Source organism: Mus caroli, unplaced genomic scaffold (genome assembly GCF_978045245.1).
Source record: "Mus caroli unplaced genomic scaffold, Mus_caroli_1 scaffold_3, whole genome shotgun sequence".
NCBI classification, from domain to species: Eukaryota; Metazoa; Chordata; class Mammalia; order Rodentia; family Muridae; genus Mus; species Mus caroli.
In genome coordinates, this window is record NW_028227258.1 from 28,497,496 (window position 1) to 28,519,146 (window position 21,651).

The 21,651-nt window shown below is 45.0% G+C and overlaps 1 protein-coding gene across 1 annotated transcript in view; it reads right to left on the reverse strand.

The window, feature by feature from the left end:
• The window catches only part of Papss1 (3'-phosphoadenosine 5'-phosphosulfate synthase 1), an 85,064-nt gene that overhangs the window by 23,410 nt on the left and 40,003 nt on the right, over positions 1–21,651 (reverse strand). Inside the window, 4 exon segments of the mRNA XM_021157472.3 lie at positions 6,510–6,778; positions 18,485–18,533; positions 18,535–18,621; positions 19,909–20,114. Coding sequence (XP_021013131.1) covers positions 6,510–6,778; positions 18,485–18,533; positions 18,535–18,621; positions 19,909–20,114 — 611 coding nt within the window.

Below are 21,651 nucleotides of genomic sequence, written 5' to 3' on the forward strand. Positions count from 1 at the left end.
GAAGGCACCCTCCTTGGCTGCCAATGTCTAGCCAATATGGCGATGATATCTGTTTCTACGCAACTCAGGGCATCTCTGAAGGACCTCCCAGAACCCTCCCGGGTACAGAGGTTCAGATTCCATTACTCACCACTGTGTGGTTCCGAGCAAGCTATGCAAACTATCTACATGGGTTATCCTCACCTAAAGTGGTGGCTCACGAGCCGAGTTAGTTAATATACTGAACACCAGAGACCGCATGAACTACACCTCAACTTCTCCCTGTACCCCGCCAGCTCCCTTCCTTCTCTTTCCTTCCAAGTGTGACAGCAAGGGCTTTCATGGATCTCCGGAACTCTTGCTATCCAGTGCGCACAACCTTCACCATGAGGGACCAGGACACTCACTGGAAGCAGTGACTACTGTGGGAAGAACAGGTGTGGCTTAGCAGGAAGAAGCAAGAGCTTTTGGATGCTGAGTGTACATTTTCGTTTATTCTAGAAAATTTAGCTTATAGGAACACCTGCAAAATGTGTCCTTTTTTCCTATGTATAGTTCAATATGAAATTAAAATAAGACAAGTTAGAAAATGTACAATAGAATACTTAATCCTACTGTGAATCCTTCAAACACTCACGTGCACATACACACAGTTCAGATGTCTGACAGACTACAACAGAAGCTGGTGCCAAACTGGTTTGGACTAAGGCTGCAGCCCTCAGTACACCCCTTCATCATCAACATGTTCACTGGACTTGTTCTTGTGGGTAGTGACGAGAGCCAGTAAGAGGCCAAGGCAGGTCCTGCCAGAGCTGGTTCAGGACAGGCCATCGCAAAACCTCAGTGCCTGAGAGAACCAGAAGCAAGAAGGCTGCAGTTCTCTCCTTCTTCCTTCTCCCTAAAGACCGCTGAAAGTCCAGCTGACCTGCCCTAAGGCTGGAAGGCTCTCTGGACATGCTCCTTTCTCTAAAGAGAAGGGGAGAAAGAGGAACATAAACGGCGGGCCTCGCTAAGTCACCAGGCCTCTCAGTAGCCACTGAACCTGCACAACTGCGCACCCTTCATCAGATTCAGGCAGACAATATCGAGCCTTCCTTGAACCTCTATTTATAAAGGCTCTCATGTCATGGAAGACTTGAATTCAGTAAATATGTGTGCTCTCCTTATTATGCTAATCTCTTTGTAAGGGATGTCTCAGTCAGGAACCCAGGATGGGTGAAGTGATGGATTCACCACCAACTGCTCAACTGTGCCTTGCAAAGAGGAAGACCTCAGGTATCTTCACTGTTCTTTGTTTTGTGTGTTTGTGTGTGTGTGTGTGTGTGTGTGTGTGTGTGTGTAGTAGGAATTTACTATCCTAACAAGCCCATATAAAAGACACATAATCACATAATCCAGGTATTTTATTTAAAGCCATAAGCCTAGATTGGACAGATCTAGGGCTATACTAACTCACTCCCCAGCTGTAGGTCCCTTGTTACTTGCCATGTGGTTCTGGTCCATAGCAACTTCTTCCTCCTTCATCCTCTCTACCTATAACCCCCTTACTCAAACCTCTGCCTCCCCCCTTACTCCCTCCACTGCCCAATCACAGGCTATGGTCCTTTATTGACCAGTTAAATTGGGGAGAAGGTTCATATGGCATCTCTTTGAGTACACGAGAATCTGCTCATTGAGAACACCCACATCTCAAGGAACCAGTATTTTACATTAGAATACAAGCAGCATCAGACTAACCCACTACTTCTCTGCATCTGTGTCTGTGTGCCTGTGTGAGTGGCTGTGTGTCTGTGTGCCTGTGTGAGTGTCTGTGTGTCTGTTGTTTGTACATATGATGGGGGAAGAGTGAAGCCCATGGGCACACAGAAGGCACAGAAGGATGTCGGATGGTCTGCTCTACCATTCTCTACCCTATTCCTTTATGACAACATCTCGTACTAAATCTAGAGCTAGGCTGGCATCTAGCAAGCTACAGCAATCCTCCTGTCTCCACCCTCCACAGTGCCTAGGTTATTAGCACATATACAGCCATCTCATGCCCATTTTTTTGAATAGGTGCTGGGATCTAAACACATCTTCAAGACATCTCCCCAGCCCCTACTCTCACTTCTGAACCTTCCTGCAGAAGCACAACTGACAGAACTTAAGGCATAAGATCTTTCCGGTTGAAAGCTGAGCATGAGCATGGTGTAGCAGGCTTGCAATCCCAGGACTCTGAAGGGAAACCAGGAGCTCAAAGCCAGCCTTAGCTATATTCTGTGTTTGAAAGGCCAGCTTGGAAAACATGAGACCACGCTCCAAAACCCTGTCTAACTCAGGGAAGGATCTTCTGTTGTTAGCACAGCCTACTTCATTACCAACCCTCCCACCCTTGTTCTTTTAAAGCATTTTTAGTTAACTTACTGAATAAAATCTCACATCAACCCCACCTAAGAATTGCAAAGCAAACAAGACAGGTCCCAAAAATGGAATAGAATTGAAGACCCAGAAATGAACCCACACACCTATGGTCACTTGATCTTCGACAAGGGAGCTAAAACCATCCAGTGGAAGAAAGACAGCATCTTCAACAAATGGTGCTGGCACAACTGGTTGTTATCATGTAGAAGAATGCGAATTGATCCATTCTTATCTCCTTGTACTAAGGTCAAATCTAAGTGGATCAAGGAACTTCACATAAAACCAGAGACACTGAAACTTATAGAGGAGAAAGTGGGGAAAAGCCTTGAAGATATGGGCACAGGGGGAAAATTCCTGAATAGAACAGTTGTGCTGTAAGATCAAGAATTGACAAATGGGACCTCATGAAACTGCAAAGCTTCTGCAAGGCAAAAGACACCGTCAATAAGACAAAAAGACCACCAACAGATTGGGAAAGGATCTTTACCTATTGTAAATCAGATAGGGGACTAATATCCAAAATATATAAAGAACTCAAGAAGGTGGACTCCAGAAAATCAAATAACCCCATTAAAAAATGGGACTCAGAACTGAACAAAGAATTCTTACCTGAGGAATACCGAATGGCAGAGAAGCACCTGAAAAAATGTTCAACATCCTTAATCATCAGGGAAATGCAAATCAAAACAACCCTGAGATTCCACCTCACACCAGTCAGAATGGCTAAGATCAAAAATTCAGGTGACAGCAGATGCTGGCGAGGATGTGGAGAAAGAGGAACATTCCTCCATTGTTGGTGGGATTGCAAGCTTGTACAACCACTCTGGAAATCAGTCTGGCGGTTCCTCAGAAAATTGGACATAGTACCACCAGAGGATCCAGCAATACCTCTCCTGGGCATATATCTAGAAGGTGTCCCAACCGGTAAGAAGGACACATGCTCCACTATGTTCATAGCAGCCTTATTTATAATAGGCAGAAGCTGGAAAGAACCCAGGTGCCCCTCAACAGAGGAATGGATACAGAAAATGTGGTACATTTACACAATGGAGTACTACTCAGCTATTAAAAAGAATGAATTTATGAAATTCATAGCCAAATGGATGGACCTGGAGGGCATCATCTTGAGTGAAGTAACACAATCACAAAGGAACTCACACAATATGTACTCACTGATAAGTGGATATTAGCCCAAAACTTAGGATACCCAAGATATAAGATACAGTTTGCTAAACACATGAAACTCAAGAAGAATGAAAACTGAAGTGTGGACACTATGCCCCTCCTTAGAATTGGGAACAGAACACCCATGGAAGGAGTTACAGAGACAAAGTTTGGAGCTGTGACAAAAGGATGGACCATCTAGAGACTGCCAAAAGAGGAGGCTCATTTTCTTAGCTGGAATTTAATGAGGTCATTGCTCATATACCTACTCCTCCCTGTGATAGTTATGGTTTTTGTGACTGTGATAAACACCAAGCATCTTGGGAAGGTATGGGCTCACAGCTTACACAGCCGGCAGTCCATTATTCAGGAAGTCAGGCCAAGAACTCAGGGCAGGAACCTGGAGACAGGAACTGATGCAGAGGCCTTACTGGGGCTTGCTTAGCCTGCATCCTTTATTACACACGGGACCAACAGCTCACAGTGAACTAGGCCCTCCCGCATCAATCATCAATCAAGAAAATGCCCCACAGGTTTGTCCACAGGCAACCTGGTAGAAATATTTTCTTAACCAAGGTTCCCTCTTCCAAAATGACTACAACATGTGTCAAGCTGGCATAAAACTAGCCAGCACACCACCCTCACCTCATCTGGGCCATCCCCAAACTAGACAACCTCAGATCAAATGACTGGCTTAGAACGATGAGGCTCATGCCCTTGGTACTGGTGGAACACGGTCCAGAAATGGAGTCCTGTAAGGAGGATTCTGTGAGACTCCACAGATGTCTGCTGACCTCGGTTCCTTCAAAACACAGAACTGTTGTTGGAATGTGCTTCGTGCACCTCCCGGGGGTAGTGGAGAGGAGTGAGTTTACCTCAGATTACTCACTATTGCTTGCTGCTGTTATTCAGTTAAATGTTTAAAATGCCCTTCATATGCCTGCCTCTAAGGAAAGACCTGTTCTTGTCACACGCCGCTCGTCCTGGTGATGGAATACAGCTTGAGCTCAATGGGAACTTTACTCACGTGACCATTCTCAACCCTCAGAGTATAAATTGTCTAGGGTCTGAGTGAGGTTGGCTGCTGCTTGAGACTTTAGTCCACCTCTCTGTCGGCTCCCTTCTCCCAGGTCCACCACCTCTAGAGGAGGTTCCAGCTAGGGGAACTACTAAACAACGTGGGAGATGCAAGAACTAAATAGAAGTCATGGAGACACAGCAAACACCCAGGACCCTCTGAGGCCAACTCTAACCATCACCTTACTTCAACGGAAAGAGGAACAACATGGGATGTTTACCACACAGCATTCCGATGCATCAGTGAACACGGGGCCCAAAGAAGAGCCAACTGTGTTCATTTTCTAGCCTGCCGTTTTGTTTGTCCGCTTTTCTTGTGTAAAGTGGTAACAGAGAATCCAACCCCATAAACTTAAGCTCCAATAAAGAGTGTTAGGCTCCATCCCAAATAATCAAATGTCTTGGACTATCTTTTTCAATGTTTGAAGGAGTTTGTATCATTAAATTACTTAGATCTTTTTAAAAATGAGTTTGCCTCTCAGATAAATCTAAGTGCAGTGATAATGTGCAAGCCATTTTTATTGTGAAAACACAAAAGGCTGGTTGGGAAGTTCCCACCCACCACCCCTGAGGTCACTCAAGCTGATTCATTAACTCATTCAGCAAAGATATTTTGAAAGTCTACTCTACTCTACCTCGAAACTGAAATATAATTTTCAGCTCCTTTACATATGGATACAAAAAGATCTCAAACATTCTATTGGACTATGGGGAGAATTCCAAGACCCTGCCCCCATATCAGGGAGCAGATCACTTCCTGATTCAGTCATGTTCCAAATGAAGATGTCTCCTGGGAGCTGGAGAGAGGGCTCAGGAGTTCAGACCCCGTACTGTTCTTCCAGAAGAGTTAAAGTCCCAAGCTCAGTCCCCAGCACCCAGGTTGGGTGGCTGACTGCTGCCTGTACCTCCAGCTCCAGTGGGGGAATCCTAAGCCTCTGGCCACTCCCATAGGCACTGATACTCATCTGCACACACACACAACCTCACACTGACACACACAGGGACACAAAGTTAAAAGTGAACCTTTCAAGAATGTGATGTCCTGCTGCATACATCTCTAAAACCTGGAATGCATTTCACATTCAGACAGATCCATGTACAGGAACTTCTTTGGGACCAGGGGCAAAACAGTTATTTGGCTATTGAAAGTTTTCCTTCCTTATCTAGTTTGGAACTTCTGGTGGGTGAGGAGAGCTTTTAGAGAAAGGGACGTCATAAGGGTCCTGTCCTTGAGGGACCCTGGCCCCTTCCTCTTCTTTTGTCAGGCCACAATGGAAACACTCTGTTCCGCCATTCAATCCCACCACGAAGTGTTATTTTACCAAGGGCCCAGAAGCAACAAGACCAGCCAGTTACAAACTAAAGCACTCAAACCGTGAGCCAAATAAAGCTCTTCTGTTTATGAGTTAATTAGTTCAGGTATCTGTACAGTGAAAACAGCTGGCTTGTGCCCTAAAATCCCGTTAGCTCTTGAAAATTTTAGAAAAAGCAAAACCTCACACTGCTCTGTCCTCTGCTCTGAGCCTCTGTTAAAAGAACAATATTGATGTTGTTATAACTGTATCTGGACCTGGGCTGGTGGATACAAAACAACCTTACGTTGCTACACGGTTCTAGCTTCTGTGTCTTCCTCATAGCCCTGGTTAGAGGGCGTGTTTAGAGGGCGTGGCTAGAAAACGTGGTTAGAGGGCGAGGTTAGAGGGTGTGGTTAGAGGGCGTGGTTAGAGGGGCGTGGTTAGAGGGCATTGCCAACACTAGGAGAAGGAGAGCTCAGCTGCATGTTTGGAACACATCTAGGCATCCAGGAACGGTCAGTAGGTCAGTTGGTGATAATACAATGTTCCCAAGAACGGCTTTAGTTTTACACTGGTATCTTAAAGGCAACCTACCTCGGTTGGCCCAGCATACATCATAGGAGACGGGAAAATGGCCACCACTGTCGTTTCAGGATCCAGGATGCCCTCCTCCAGCACTGCAGCGTGCTGCTTCATACGCCACATCAGAGGGACATCGTCATCCTTCGTCCAGCCACCAAGAGGATGGAGGAGCAGGACAGGGCGCCGGTAGCCCCTCTGCAGAAGCTGCTTGTGGGTGTCCTGCATTAACAGAGCATGTCCGTTGTGCACTGGGTTGCGCAACTGAAATGCAAAGACGGCATCTGCAGAGAGAATTTCCGGAGTTAGGACTTTCCAGCACCACCCGCATGGGGCAAGCCAGGCTTTCCTGGTTGATGCTCACAAGAAGCAAACACACAAGCTCAGAATCACAAACAGGAAAAGCCATGGACTGGTGACTGCTTATTCCAAGACATACACTGTTGCTACAGCCCTTGCTCACCGGACGACATGTGACACGGAAGCCACAGACTCAGGGCGGTTACTCCTGCATTAAGGGAAATGACAACAACTGTCAGGCTCTCTTTTAGCCCTGATTCAACTGTTTTCAACAAGTGTAAATTCAGAGTCAGTGAGTCACTGACCCGTCAAATCCTCCAGAGGCCCTAAAGACCTGAGTTGGGTTACTCATTTTCAAGGGCTTTATAAAGAGAGGCAGAATATGAAGAAAGCTATGGCTTCACTTTTTACTTGCTATCCACATGTAAGCAGAGTCCTCTGAGAAGAGAGCTACTATGTTGTCACCTGACTCTAGACTCAGGATTGCAATATAGCATCAACACTATCTCAGAGGGCCGCTGCTATTACTCAGTTGATGAAAGCTACACCATGAACTGAATTGATTAGCTACTGTCTGCTTACAATCCTGGTTTCACTCCTCCATGCTGGCTGCAGGGGACCTCTTGTCAGAAGCCAGGGTTCTTTGGGATATAGAGTAATCTCACAGAACAGGAAACAATCCAGGCATACGAGCTCTGTGTTTACCCTCCTCTGGACACCTGCTGCATCGCCCCGCCATGATGGCTTGACTCAGACACTAAGTATTTTTTTTACTGTTATTTATTTTTGCTTCTATTAAACATAATAAAAGATTTACCCTTATTATTTTTAATTATGTGCAGTTGTGTACGTCTGTGTAGGGTGTGTGCACATGTGTACAGGTGTCATTGGAGGCCAGAGGTGTAGGTTCCTCCGGAGCTGGAGTGACAGGCAGTTGTGAGCTACCTGACTCAGGGACTGGGAACCAAACACAGGTCATTTTCAAGTGCAGTAGAGCTGTTGACCAACCTCGCCAATCCCACCTCTCACAGTGGGCATCAATTCTGATCCCTCTAGCACCATGACAGGAGCAAGAAAACTGTCACAGATGACTAGGATTTGGGAGATTTTGTCTTGATGTATCTTTTAATATTTCAAGTTTGGGAATATTATCATTATCCTTAGGCATTATCAAATTACCTTTCAAACATCAGTAGGCTGTATTTTTCTAACCCAAAGATGATGTGATATGCCACTAGGTACAAGGTACAGAAAAGTCTTGATAGAAGCATATGAGCACTGAACATTGTTCAGCTTCCATATAGAGGAGGGGCCCAGAACTGATCACTGCTCTCATCTTTTAGGGTCTGTTTGGAATCCTACTTTTACATAGGGACATGCAAGACCCTAAACATCTCAGACCTTCAGCGCTCACCTCAGATCAAGAGGCATTTTTACTTCCTCGCTTAACTATACTTGGACCTCTAGAGTGCTGAAGGCTGCCTGATGCAGGAGCACAGCATCCCCTCTGAGTTTACAGATTTCCTGCTTGAGCATGGCTCTCGCCTGACTCTCACCACTGAGTGGTCTTTTCTGACTGTTCTTCCTTGGCCTTACTCTGCTCCGTTTGCACAAGCAGCTCTGAACCATGAGTGACCTGTACTCTTAGACTGGTCTGAGTTACTACACGAGGAGAGGGCCTGCCAGAAGTCTTCGGCACTTAGGGAAACACAGACTAGCTGACACTGGAGGCAACAGGGCCATGGCCAAGAAGGCAGCCTGTTTGCCCGGACAATTTAACAATACAAGGGTGCAGTGCAGATAAGCCACTAAACAGTAGGAAATTGACAAAGGTTTTCAGCATAGAAGGAAGACCTAAATACAGAACAGAAAAAGACCAAATAGATTATATGACGTGGGCTAGAATTAAAAGTATCAGTGTTTCTTTATGGTTTCTAGCTATGGCAACACAGATACAGGGATACAACACAGATACAGGGATACATATATAAATGAGAGACAGAGACAGAGAGAGAGTATGTAACCAGACCCTGAGATACAGGAGTACTAATTCCAAGATGCCCCACTCGTACCAAACCACAGGGATGCTCCAGTTCCTTATGAGCAATCGTATCGTATTTGTAGGTAACATGAGCACACACTTCTGCTCATGTTACCCCAGTGTCTTCAGGTCACTCCCAGTGGAGAGCAAAACATCAGTGCTATGGGCAGGCAGCAGGCCATATGGTTTAGGGATAGAGTCTGCATCTTCTCAGGAAAGACACAATTTCACTCCTGAGCACTTTTCATCCAGGGTGAGCTGGATCTACAGAGGCAGGACCAGAGGATCAAGAATCGGAGCACCAACATTTGGCAGCGTTTGAGGCAGGCTAAAACTAGCAGGCAACACTGGGGGTGGGTGCTGCTCAGGGTTACAGTGCTTGCCTAGCAGAGCAAGGCCCTGGTCTCAACTGTCAACACATAAAGAATTTCAAAAGGCAGGTAAAAGTAGGATAACAACGGAGTAGTTACAGATCCTGATACATATACAACAAAACACTCATACCCAGACTATTTTTTAAGGACCCTACTAAGAAGGAAAACTGCACGCTTTCGGTAGAAATCAGAGCCAGGGATACCTTCAATGATATTCTTCTGATGAGCCCAGTGCACGTAGGCTAAAGACTTCCCTTACTTGTTGGACAGTGAGGGCTTTGTGCCTGAAAGCCACTCTCAAAGACAGAGATGATGTAAAAACAACAACAGGGGGATGTTAATAATATGAAATCCCAGTCAGCTATTGGATGTATCACAGGGCTCCCAATGGAGAAGCTAGAGAAAGTACCCAAGGAGCTAAAGGGATCTGCAACCCTATTGTTGGAACAACATGATGTACTAACCAGAACCCCGGAGCTCTTGTCTCTAGCTGCATATGTATCGAAAGATGGCCTAGTCAGCCATCAATGGAAAGAGAGGCCCATTGGACTCGCAAACTTTATATGCCCCAATATAGGGGAATGCCAGGGCCAAAAGAATGGGAATGGGTGGGTAGGGAAGTGGGGGGCGCTATGGGGGACTTTTGGGATAGCATTGGAAACGTAATTGAGGAAAATATGTAATAAAAATATTAAAAAAAAATAATAATATGAAATCCCACTTAAAATGTATAGGAATTTTAGCCTTAGAATATTTCTGTAACTTTCAAATTATTTTAAAATTTAAAAATTCAGAATACCCATGATATAACTTACAGACCATATGAAGCTTACCAAGAAGGAAGGCCCAAGTGTGGATACCTCAATCCCACTTAGAAGGGGAACAAAATAATCATGGGAGGCAGAGGGAAGGAGGGCCCTGTGTGGGAGAGGGGAGGGGAAGGGAAGGGAAGGAGGGAGACGAGAGAAGCCCAGAGAGCCATGAGAGTGAATAGAAATATGCAGCAGTGTAAGGTTGGAGAAGGGGAAACCTCTAGAAAGTCCCAGACACCAGGGATATGAGAGGCTCCCAGGACCCAATGGGATGACCTTAGCAGAAATGTCCAATAGTGGGAGATGAAGGAGCTGAAAAGGATTGCAACTCCAATAGGAAGAACAACAATATCAACTAACTGGATCCCTCAGAGCTCTCAGGGACTAAACCACAAACCAAAAAGTATACATGGGCCAGTCCATGGCTCCCACTACATATGTAGCAGAGGACTGCCTTATTTGGCTGAAGTGGGAAGGGAGGTGCTTGGTCCTGTGGAGGCCTGATGCCCCAGAGAAGGGGGATGCTAGAGAGGTGAGATGGGACTGGATGGGTGGGTGGGAAAGCACCCTCTTAGAAGCAAAGGGGATGGGGACGGGGTGGGGGGTTTATGGAGGGAGTACCAGGAAGGAAGACAACATTTGAAACATATATAAATAAAATAATAAAAAATATACATACTTAAAAATAATTTAAAAATCTTTTTAAAAAGCAAAGCAGAAAACTAAGTCAAGAGAAACATCAACAAATGACAATTTGTAGAGCTTATTACGTTTCAAATGAACTTTAGAAAGAGTCACTTGTTTTAAAGACAATACTAGGATATGAATACTAGACATCTGACAGTTTTAAAGTGAATTTATTTTGGGGGTGGAGGGGTGGAGCAGTAGTGCTCTGGCTATGCTGTGGAGGCCTTCACTGTTAAAGAGATGCATACTGAACCATTTAGAGGGGATGACAGGAGAACTGAGATTTGACTCAGAATATGGCGAGCGAGTTCAGAGAGGGCAAGTGTTGGCACAGATGGAAGGCCAGTGACCCTGGCCGCGCGGGGGTGCTGAAGCTGGGTCAGAAGCCTGGGACTCGGCTGTTAGACTGTTATCTCTGCATGTGTTTTAAATTCCCCCAACAACATGCTTTAAAAGGGAAGGCACACATGGAGGATCCAAGGCAGAACTGCTTTTAAATTCAGTTATATAACCCTCACTGCTCCAGTTTATTGAGGCTGCTGCCCACACAGGAAAGCAAACTTGACCCTAGGAAGCCCTGAGGGCATCTGGGGCTTTGCAAGCTGAGGGGCTGTGCTGCAAGCTCTCACCCTAACGCTACAGTGCAATAAGATAAGTTTATGGAATAAGATAGGACAGGCAGAAATAAAACAAAACTCCAGCCAAGAGGAGTGTAGTGGCATCCCTGCTTTCCAGAGGGGGTGATTTGTCCCAGGATTATAAAATCATCCCTTTTGTCAAAGACAGAGGGCACATGGCATGGGACAATCACATTGTATTCTGAGTGCCCCTTAGAAAGGATATTTGTATCAAATATGGGCTGTGAGTACAACGTGAAGTGACCTGTGACATTTTGTAGAAAATCAGCCCAACCACACTGACACAGGAGAGTACGGAAGGTTGAGAGCCTAGATACTAGAGATAAAAGCTCTATAAACATTTCCATGGAAGACAGAACTCTGCCAACCTTCCCGTTCTCTCTACTCCCTTAACAGAGTTGTCCCCCAGGACTAATTCACCTGACAGACCACACCCTGCACACTGTGATGAGGTCCCAAGGGCCAAGGGTACATGTGTGTAGGGCTCTGCATTAGCCACTTGCAGATTTCTGTTAACTGAGAAGAACTTGGCCCTAAGCTCAGATGACCTCTCCTCCTGCCTATTGGTGTTCCCAATATCATCAGAGAGTCAACCCCTGCCTCCGTGTCCCAATCTCCAGTCCTTTTTCATAGTTATGGAGCACAGCCTCTTATCCCACGTCCACCAACAGTCCAGCCCTCCTTTCTTCCTCTGAATGTGCTCAGACCCCAGCATCTCACCACCAGGTCTGGGCTGACTGTTCCCCCTCTCCAGTCTGACAGAGGAGTGGACAAGGACAGCAGAGGTCTGAATGGATGAAAACTCAAGTTCAGACAAGCTCTCCCGGAGGTCACAGTGGGGCGTCTGTGTCCTCAGAAGCCTGCAATTTAGTCAGAGAAATAAAGAGCAGACACTTGGGGGAAGGAATCCAGCTCTCTCAACTCCAGCAGCTCGGCTTGCAGAGAAGGCTGCTGACAGTATGGACAGTCCACAATGGAAGAAAAGAACATGGCTCCCTTTCTTCGCCTCCACACAGAACTATGAGACCACACTCACACAGCTAGCCCATTGCTTTCCACTCTGCCACACAACGAGCAGGAACTTCCTGCCAAATCCCAAAGGCACCCGTGCTTTCTGTCTGTATGCAAGGATCCACCCACTATCCCCAGCCTTACTGTCTGCTAAACAGGGCAACCATTCTTTAGAATAAAAAGCATGAAGTACAGCAGAGAACTCAAGAGGAAACTGTAAATAGACGATTTCAGTAACCCTGTATTTGGTTTTAATGCTTGCTTTTTCCCTAGTCTCTTAGTTATTCTTACATATTTTATTATATTTATATATTTTTATATTATATTATTTTATTTATTATTATATTATTTATATTATATATATTATTATATTATATATATATATTTATATTATATATTTATATTATATTATATTATATATTATATATTATATTTATATTATATATATTATATTTATATTATATATATTATTTATATTACATATATTATTTATATTATATATATTATATTTATTATTATTATATTATATTATATATATTATATATATTATATTTATTATTATTATATTATATTATAATATAATATAATAATATAATATATATTTATATAATATAATAATAATATAATATATTATATTATATTATATTATATTATTATATATATTATATTATATTATTATATATATTATTATATATTTATATTATATATATATTATATATTTTTATATTATATATAATATATTATTATATTTATATATTCTTTACATATTTTACATAATCAAATGTATGTGAAATTTCCAACTCTACGGGGCCATTGGGGTCTAACCACCTGTTTCTCACTTTACACTTGGAGCAGCAGGGTTCACTGCTGAGCTGTGCGAAGCTCTACTGAAATAAGATTCAGGAACTACCCACGCAACCCCCCACCATCAGCTATACTCAATGACTTGTGGTAGCTCAGCCATCTCTCTATGGCCTGACCTCCCAACTCATCAGCTAAGGACACCGTGAAATCATCCCAGTACATTCTGTCTTCCCACTTTAGAATTACTGTCTCACCACACCCCACTCTGTCCATTCGTCATCGCTTTCCCAGCCTCCCATACCACACCTATGTAAAAGGGCCGTTCTTCATGGCAAGTTCTCCCTCCCTGCACTCAGGACTCCTCTCCACCAGGCCAAGAGGCTACACGGTGGAGCCGTTTCCTTGCAGCAAGCGAGAGGGGAGGAATAGAGTGGAAAAAGACCTTTCCAAAGTGTCTTTCACTACTTAGAAAGCAAAGGACAAATGTCAGCATTTCCTGATGTGAAAAACAAGTTGAGTGCCAACTCCCTGCATGTGTGGCCATCGCCACAGGTCATGGGATAACCTGTCCAATGGCATGCCAGGATCTAGTGCCAACAGCTAGATGGTCCAGGCTCTGTACCTGCTGAGTCACTAGGCCAGTGGCGAGTGAGTGACTGACTGACTGACCGACAGAATAAATGAATGAATGAATGAATGAATGAATGAACAAGGAAATGAGCAGGAAAATGTTCCCAAATGTCAGCCATTCTTCCTACCCAAAAGTTACTAACTGTTTTCTTTCCCTAAGCCAGTACAGCAGCCCAACATGACAATATGGATAAGAATCCCACAGCTGCTAGACACCATGCTAGGCACAGGGGCTTTACTCAATGACTTGAGTAAATAGGGTCTTTGAAGGACCTAGAAGAATCTTCCCTCTGCCATCAGGAATGTCATAAATTATTGATCTTCTTGACTTATACTGAGAAACTGGAAAAATAAGGAGGAATCAATAAAACAGTAAGAGGGCACCTGGGTAAATGGAAACGTATTAATTAGCATATTCACAAGCTGGTAGTTTCATATCCCAAAGCATGACAACAACAAGCTGTTATTCTCAAGATGTGAGCTAGGGAGCTCTCACTGTCTCTGAGTGGCTCACTCTCCACACACCATCGCCAGGATAGCTAGGGTCCCTCCGGGCTGACTGCGGCTCCTGGGTCAAGGGTGGAAGGCCCAGCAGGCAACCAGAGGACACAGGAAGAATCAGCTGGAGGAGCCCTGCCAACCTGGAATGCCTGCACGCCATCGCCACAGCGCCCCTCGCTGGGCTTCCTCACAGAACTACGACCTGTACACCTCCCCACACACTCCGCCGCATCTCGCAGTGTCTCCCCACAGCACCGTCTTAGCAACTAGCATCAGGACACAAATCCTGCTAAGCACAGGGCTCACGCCTAGAATCGCAGTACCCAGGAGACTGAGGCAGGAGAATACCAGGAGTTCAAAGGCAACCTAGCTATAGAGTGAGGCCATCTTAAAAAACGAAGGAAGGAAGGAAGGAAGGAAGGAAGGAAGGAAGGGAGGGAGGGAGGGAGGGAGGGAGGGAGGGAGGGAGGGAGGGAGGGAGGGAGGGAGGGAGGGAGGATGAACGGAAGGACGGACAAGGCCTCTACCTCATATTACCAGCCCAATTCCCAGCACTGCATGTGGGTTCCCATGATGGCGCCCATCTCTTCTTCCACACTCCCTTAAATTTAGACCCTCTCCAAAGGACTATCTTATGGCTAGAACCTGCCAGACAGATTCCTCTTACCTGGTTTCTGGTTGCCACACCTCTAGCTAAAGACTTTGCCGTAAGAAAGCATGCTGCCTTCACAGATGTTCTGCTCCTGCCTCCCCAGCCTCCTATAACTGCCCCCAACTTTGTGGAGAATATCCTCCTGGCATCTCTACTCATCCTTTGAAAACAGCGTGGAAGCGTGTAACTCAACAATTCACCAAAGCTCTCACAGCCTGACTGGGGACTCTGCAGCACCATGCTAGCCTGAAAGAAAGCAGGTAGCGCTTTCACTCTGTAACCAGCAGGACACAACACTCCACTCTGTACTGCAGAGTAAATACTAGCAGGCTCTTAGCTGAGTAGGTTGTCAATCATCTGGGTTCCAAGAACCAGCCATTAGGGAAACAGCTCACCTTCCAGTTAGCGATGCAGGCAATAGGGAAATCTTAATTCCAAATGGCCTCTAACAGCCAAACTGTTAGAGCCATGTACACGGGCCCACAATCTATAAGTAACCAAAATACTTAAGATGAGGGGGAGAGGAGGGAAAACAGGTATGAGCAGACACAAGAGACAAAATGAGTGACTACGCCTGCTTTCTCTCTCTTGAACACATCAGTAGACTGGTTGTTACTGGCTTCCTAAGGAATAAACAAGAACTACAAAGTAAACTCCCTCGGTCTGTTGCTTATTTGCCTTGGTCTAAAATGGAAAAGTAAACAAAATAACACCACAAATCTTTGTTGTTTGCTGTAAGGCTAATAACTGGCTCTCAGCTACTTTTAACAAAGTTGCAATCTCTCATTATGCAACAAGTTCCCTAAATGACTTAAAATGTTTGGCCACAAACAGCACAAAACAGATGGAAGAGGAAAAGCTCTAATTGTGAACAATAATTCCCCAATAAGACGTCTCAACAGTGCCAATAACTGACTATATTGATCCAAGATAAAGATTCATATTTTGGCAAAAAACAAACTAAGGAGGAGGTCTCAACAAGTCCTGAATATGTCTCTGCTCACCACCAAAGAAGTGGAAGGAGGGGGAAGGGAGGGGAGGTGAAGGATACGTGAAATTAACTATCTCTTACAGCTGACTATAAGTAGAAAACCCAACTAGAAATGTCTTAAATAATTTAAACATGTAATATCTCTTTAAGCATGAAGTCTGGAGACAGATGACAGAAACCCAACATGACGCACATGTTTGGGAGTCTCATGGACACTGAGTGGCTGCAAGAACTCCAAGTACTGTGTCCTCACTGACAGCACCCAGAACGGGGTAAAGGGGAGGCAAACTGTGTCTTTGTTTGTTTATTGATCATAATCCAGTTTCTTGTCAAGTAGGGCTTTTTTCTAAAAGCTGTCTTTGTCCTTTATAGTTCAGTGGGGTCCCTAAATCTCTTAGGAATATAAGGTTAATTGTGTGTCATTACTGCCTGATACCAGTCATTACTTACATGTCAAATGAGCCCCAGTGTGTCTGAAAGCAGGAAATGAAGCTACACTTAGCCTACTATAATATATTGCACTGAGAAATCATTGGATGTTAAACCACGTGTGATGGCTACTCTTGTTTGCCAACTTGTCTAGATCTAAAATTAACTAAAACCCTTGTGGAAACAACTACTTGGGTTCTTGGACTTCCTTTGGCAGGGAGCCATTGTTGAACTACCTAGACCACAGCTCATATACCATTCTAATAAACCCTTTTAGATAGATAGATATTGACTGACTCATTCTGAGTTTTATTCCTCTAGAGGAACCTGATTAATACACCAAGTGTATGCTTCGAATTCACAGAGAAATCAAGTTCAAAAGGCAAAGAGGGCTTCTACCCTGCAAATGAAGGAGCCAAGCGGAAAATGAGACTGAGCATTGACCAACGCAGGCTGAGCAGAAGCCACTGAGCCCATCAAAAGCTTCTAGGTCAACACTACCTTATGGTCACATGACTCTAAATTCCAGCCCCATACAGCAGGCTCTGGAGTCACAGATATTCCTTCTCTAATCTTCACACCAATACAGCTTCGTGAAGCTAAATGACCAACTACGGCTCATACAGAAACCCAGATAACGTACTCTCTCAGTGTGTGCCAGTGCTGCTCACGGTGAGATCATCTTATCTCATTTCAGTTTTTAAAATAAAACCCTACACCAGGCATGGTGGCACTTGGGAGGCAGAGGCAGGCAAATCTCTGTGCGTTTGAGACCAGCCTGTTCTACACAGTGAGTTCCAGGCTAGCTAGAGCTACAGTGAGAACTTGTTTCAAAGACAGACAGACAGACAGACAGTCAGACAGAAAGGAAGAAGGAAGGAAAGAAAGGAAGGAAAGGAAAGAAAGGGAAAAAGAAAGGAAAGGAAAGGAAAGGAAAGGAAAGGAAAGGAAAGGAAAGGAAAGGAAAGGAAAGGAAAGGAAAGGAAAGGAAAGGAAAGGAAAGGACAGGACCCTATGCATTCGGTCCCATAAGCGCTCTCATCATGGTCACGGAGCCTCTCGGAGGAAAATGAGCTATGAAACTCCCAAATGGTAAGGCAGGACACTACCCACACTCAGAACTCGACACAGCAAGATGACTGCGGGGCTCATGGCTGTCCTGCCTCCACTCCTCTATCATCACCAAGGACAGAGGCTGCAGGCTCTTAGTGTGCATTAGTGATCAGCTAGGTTCCAAGCTGGCAATCACATTCAGCTGCCTCTTCCAGGCCACACCCAGAGTGCCACACAGAGAGCATCAAGGAGTGGTTCTGAGGCTCAGGGCTCTGCCAGTGAACTGACAGAGTGCAGTGACAACGGCAGAACACTGGAGCCTCTAATGGTCCAACCTCATCTACAGGGAATGCTTTTCTCAATGACACACCTTCAGAGCATGGGACGAGGTATCTGGTGCTCGTGAAGCACATCGTTTACCGACACCCGTGTAGGGCGCTTGTGAGGAAATCCTGGAGCAGCTGTGAGTGCAAATCTGCAGAGAACACAGCTTGGCCTTTCTGAACACAGTGATTCACTTCATCCCACCCTCAGACGGTGCAAGCAGTACAGGGTGAGTGCTCTTGAAGCAACTGCTTCCTGGTGCTGCTCAATGCCTGCTTTACCCAAAAAGCCCCTTCTTGTGTCTATTTTTGAAACCTCAGCACTTGGCACATGAGCAGACAAAGATGTACAATACAGGTTAATGGACTAAACACGGTAAGGCGGCATCGCTCCCACATGGGGTCTGTGAGGTACACCACCAGCATGAGGGAGCAGTTCTGATAAAGTCCCCCCTACAGTGCTACTTAGCTTTAACATGTGAGTTCTATAATAAACACCCAATTCACTATTAACGTCCATCTTCCAAACCATATGCAAAGTGTTGAATCGAATTCTAAGGAATATGAAAATGAAACAGACTATAGAGGCCAGGCTTGACTGTCCCTTTCTTTATATATTGCATTGCCTCGCAGGCCAGTGGTCATTATCCAGTTATATACATTTGAGATAGTATTAGGAAAAACTTCTGGAACTTTCTCTCCAAATAACCTCTCTCACAGTAGCTGAGCAGGCTCACATCTTACCAGCATTCATATCTTTAAACTTCTGCTTGAGCTCCGTCGGGGTAAGGCGGGTACTGATCAAGACCATCATTCCAGTAAATCCGGTCCAGGACTTGAAGATCTCCTCCAATCAGCCAATCCCCTTGTTCCAGAACCATCTAGCAGGAAGCAAGAGGAAATCGTTGGCTACAGTAGAAATAAGAGCATTACTCTCATGCAAGCCAACCACAGCTTCTGAAAGCTGGTCTCCATCTTAAAGACCAAGCGAGGCTTAAGAATGCCACGGGAATTAAAGGCACTGAAGAAATAGGATGTTGTAATTTCTTAAAATACTTGTGACATAATGTTTGGATGAATTTCTGAAAAGCAACCAAAAAAATCAAATGATTGCTACTTTCTCAGTTTTAAGAAAAAGAACATTTTTTCCCCGCTGTTCTAGACGCTGGTTGACAGAGCTGGGTAAACCTGTGGGCATCCACCGTGGGCATCTTTCCACTAATGATCACTGACAATCCAGTGTGTGCAAATCTGTCAAGTTCACCGACAAACTCAAGCACAATTCCTCACGTTCTCTGTGCCCTCACTCACCTGGCCCTGCATCTGGAAGTCTGAGCCCACAGGGTCCACACTTACAGGATGCCACTGAACCCACCCTTCCCTGCACTGCGTCGGTTGATGCCTCAATGCACTGCATTTCTTCTAAAGCTCAGAGTCTACTTTAAAACACTAAACGACAGGCAGATACTTGCCTTCCCTGCTGACGTGTCCACACTCAGTGAACAAATGAGGTACTTAGGGGAGATGAAGCATGTGTCTGGCTTTCCACAAGAATACCATGTTGAAGGATAAAAAATATTAAGCTGCCCTGTGTGGGCTCCCACTGCAGCCTGCCTTTGAATTTTCCTTGTGAGAACACAATTACTATCTTTCCCTACCAGCTGGGCAGTGGAAGTGTATGCCTTTAATCTCAGTGCTCAGAAGGCAAAGGCCGGTGAATCTATGTGAGTTCAAGGCCAGCCTGATCTACAGAGTGAGTTCCATGACAGCCAGGGCTACACAGAAAAACTCTGTCTAGGAAAAAAACAAAACCAACCAACCAAACAAACAAACAATAAAAATCTTTCCCTACCACTAGACCAACAGAGAACACAGTAAGCATTTTAACTGTGTGTAAACATTTTAACATTCTGGTATATACACAGAGCTAAGCACAGGTTTAGCATGCTAAGGGCTCTGGATTTAATCCCCAGCATCAAGGGTTTTAAAAGACAACAAAGAGTCACCGAATAAATATTTACATGAACCAAAATGACAAGACCATCTGCTCATTACGCTAATCTAAGATCCAGTCTCAATTCTGCAAAAATTCACAACCCAGAGGAGCAATTAACACACAGGCAATGGCCAGATCACAACACAAACGTTACTGTCAGATGAGTCAAGACCTTGATGTAGGGGTGGTTCTTGCATGTTGTTCCCCACTGTCTGGCACACCGCTCCTCTTTCCGGTGCTCAAAAAATTCAGGATTCCGAAGGATGGCCACGCGGCGGCCCTCATACACCAGAGCGAACGCGGTACAGCCGTCCAGTCTCTCCTTATCCTCGTGCGTAGCTGTCAGAACTATAGGCACTGATAAGTTGATGACGCCTCCTGCAGGATACACACGTGCACAGCTCATTCACTGGGTCTTAGTATAGTCACCTTGTCTCCAGCGACACACCTCAAAGAACAACGTCAATTGTTTTTAAAGGACCCCGGATGGGTGACATGGCTCAGCAGTTCAGGGCACTTGCCACCAAACCCGGCAGAGCTCAGTCCCTGGAACCCACATGGTAGAAGGAATGAACTGACATCCACCAGTTGTCTTCCGTCCTCAACACATGTCTGTGGCATGAATGACTACAGATGCACACAAATGAACATATAAATGCAGTTAATTACTAATTGTGTAATGTAAAAAGTGTTAAAGTACCACCTGAGTACCTGGCACAAGGGCAACTGACTTATTTAGAAAGTTAAAAAAGAAGAAAAGGGAAAAGAAGAGGAAAGGAGGAGGTGAGAGAGAAGGGAAAAGGGAGGAAGGAGGAGGGGGCGGGGATGAAGGACGGGAGAGAGAGGAGGGGAGGAGGGAGAAGGAAATGGGGGAGGAGAGGATGGAGAGGAGGAAGAATAAAAGAAAACAGCAAAGCCAGGGTGTGGTGGTACAGGCCTTTAATCCCAGCACTGGGAAGGCAGAGGCAAATGGATCTCTGTGAGTTCAAGGCCAGCCTGGTCTACAAAGTGGAGGACAGACAGGGCTGCATTGAGAAATGCTGTCAAAAAAACAACAACAAAAAGAACCCATTTAAAAATGGGGTACAGAGCTAAACAAAGAATTTTCAACTGAGGAATATCGAATGGACAAGAAGCACCTAAAGAAATGTTCAACATCTGTGGGAAGCCACATGTGCCGTTGCAGGGTGGCGCTGGCTTCCGCTGGCCACCACGCATACATAGGCAGGAAAGTTCTTTTGCCAAGATGAGGTTTTGAGAATTAACCAAAATTAACCAATCAGATGAGAGACAAGTTAACCAATCAGATGAGAGACAAGTTAACCAACCAGATGTAGGCATGCAAATGAGGCGGTAAGCATAACCCAAGCACAACCAATCCGGGTGTGAGACATGCCTCTCCTAGGCCTATATAAGCAGCACCAGTTCTGGGCTTGGGGTCTCTTCGCCTCTACAATCAAGCTCTCCCAATAAACGTGCGCAGAAGGATCCTGTTGCAGCATCATTCTTGCTGGTGTGCGCAAGAAACATCCTTAGTCATCAGGGAAATGCAAATCAAAACAACCCTGAGATTCCACCTCACACCAGTCAGAATGGCTAAGATAAAAACTCAGATGATAGCAGATGCTGGCGAGGATGTGGAGAAAGAGGAACATTCCTCCATTGCTGGTGGGATTACAAGCTGGTACAACCACTCTGGAAATCAGTTTGGCAGTTCCTCAGAAAATTGGACATAGTACCACCTGAGGACCCAGCTATACCACTCCTGGGCATATATCCAGAAGATGCTCCAACTTGTAATAAGGACACATGCTCCACTATGTTCATAGCAGCCTTATTTATAATAGCCAGAGGCTGGAAAGAACCCAGATGTCCCTCAATAGAGGAATGGATACGGAAAATGTGGTACATTTAC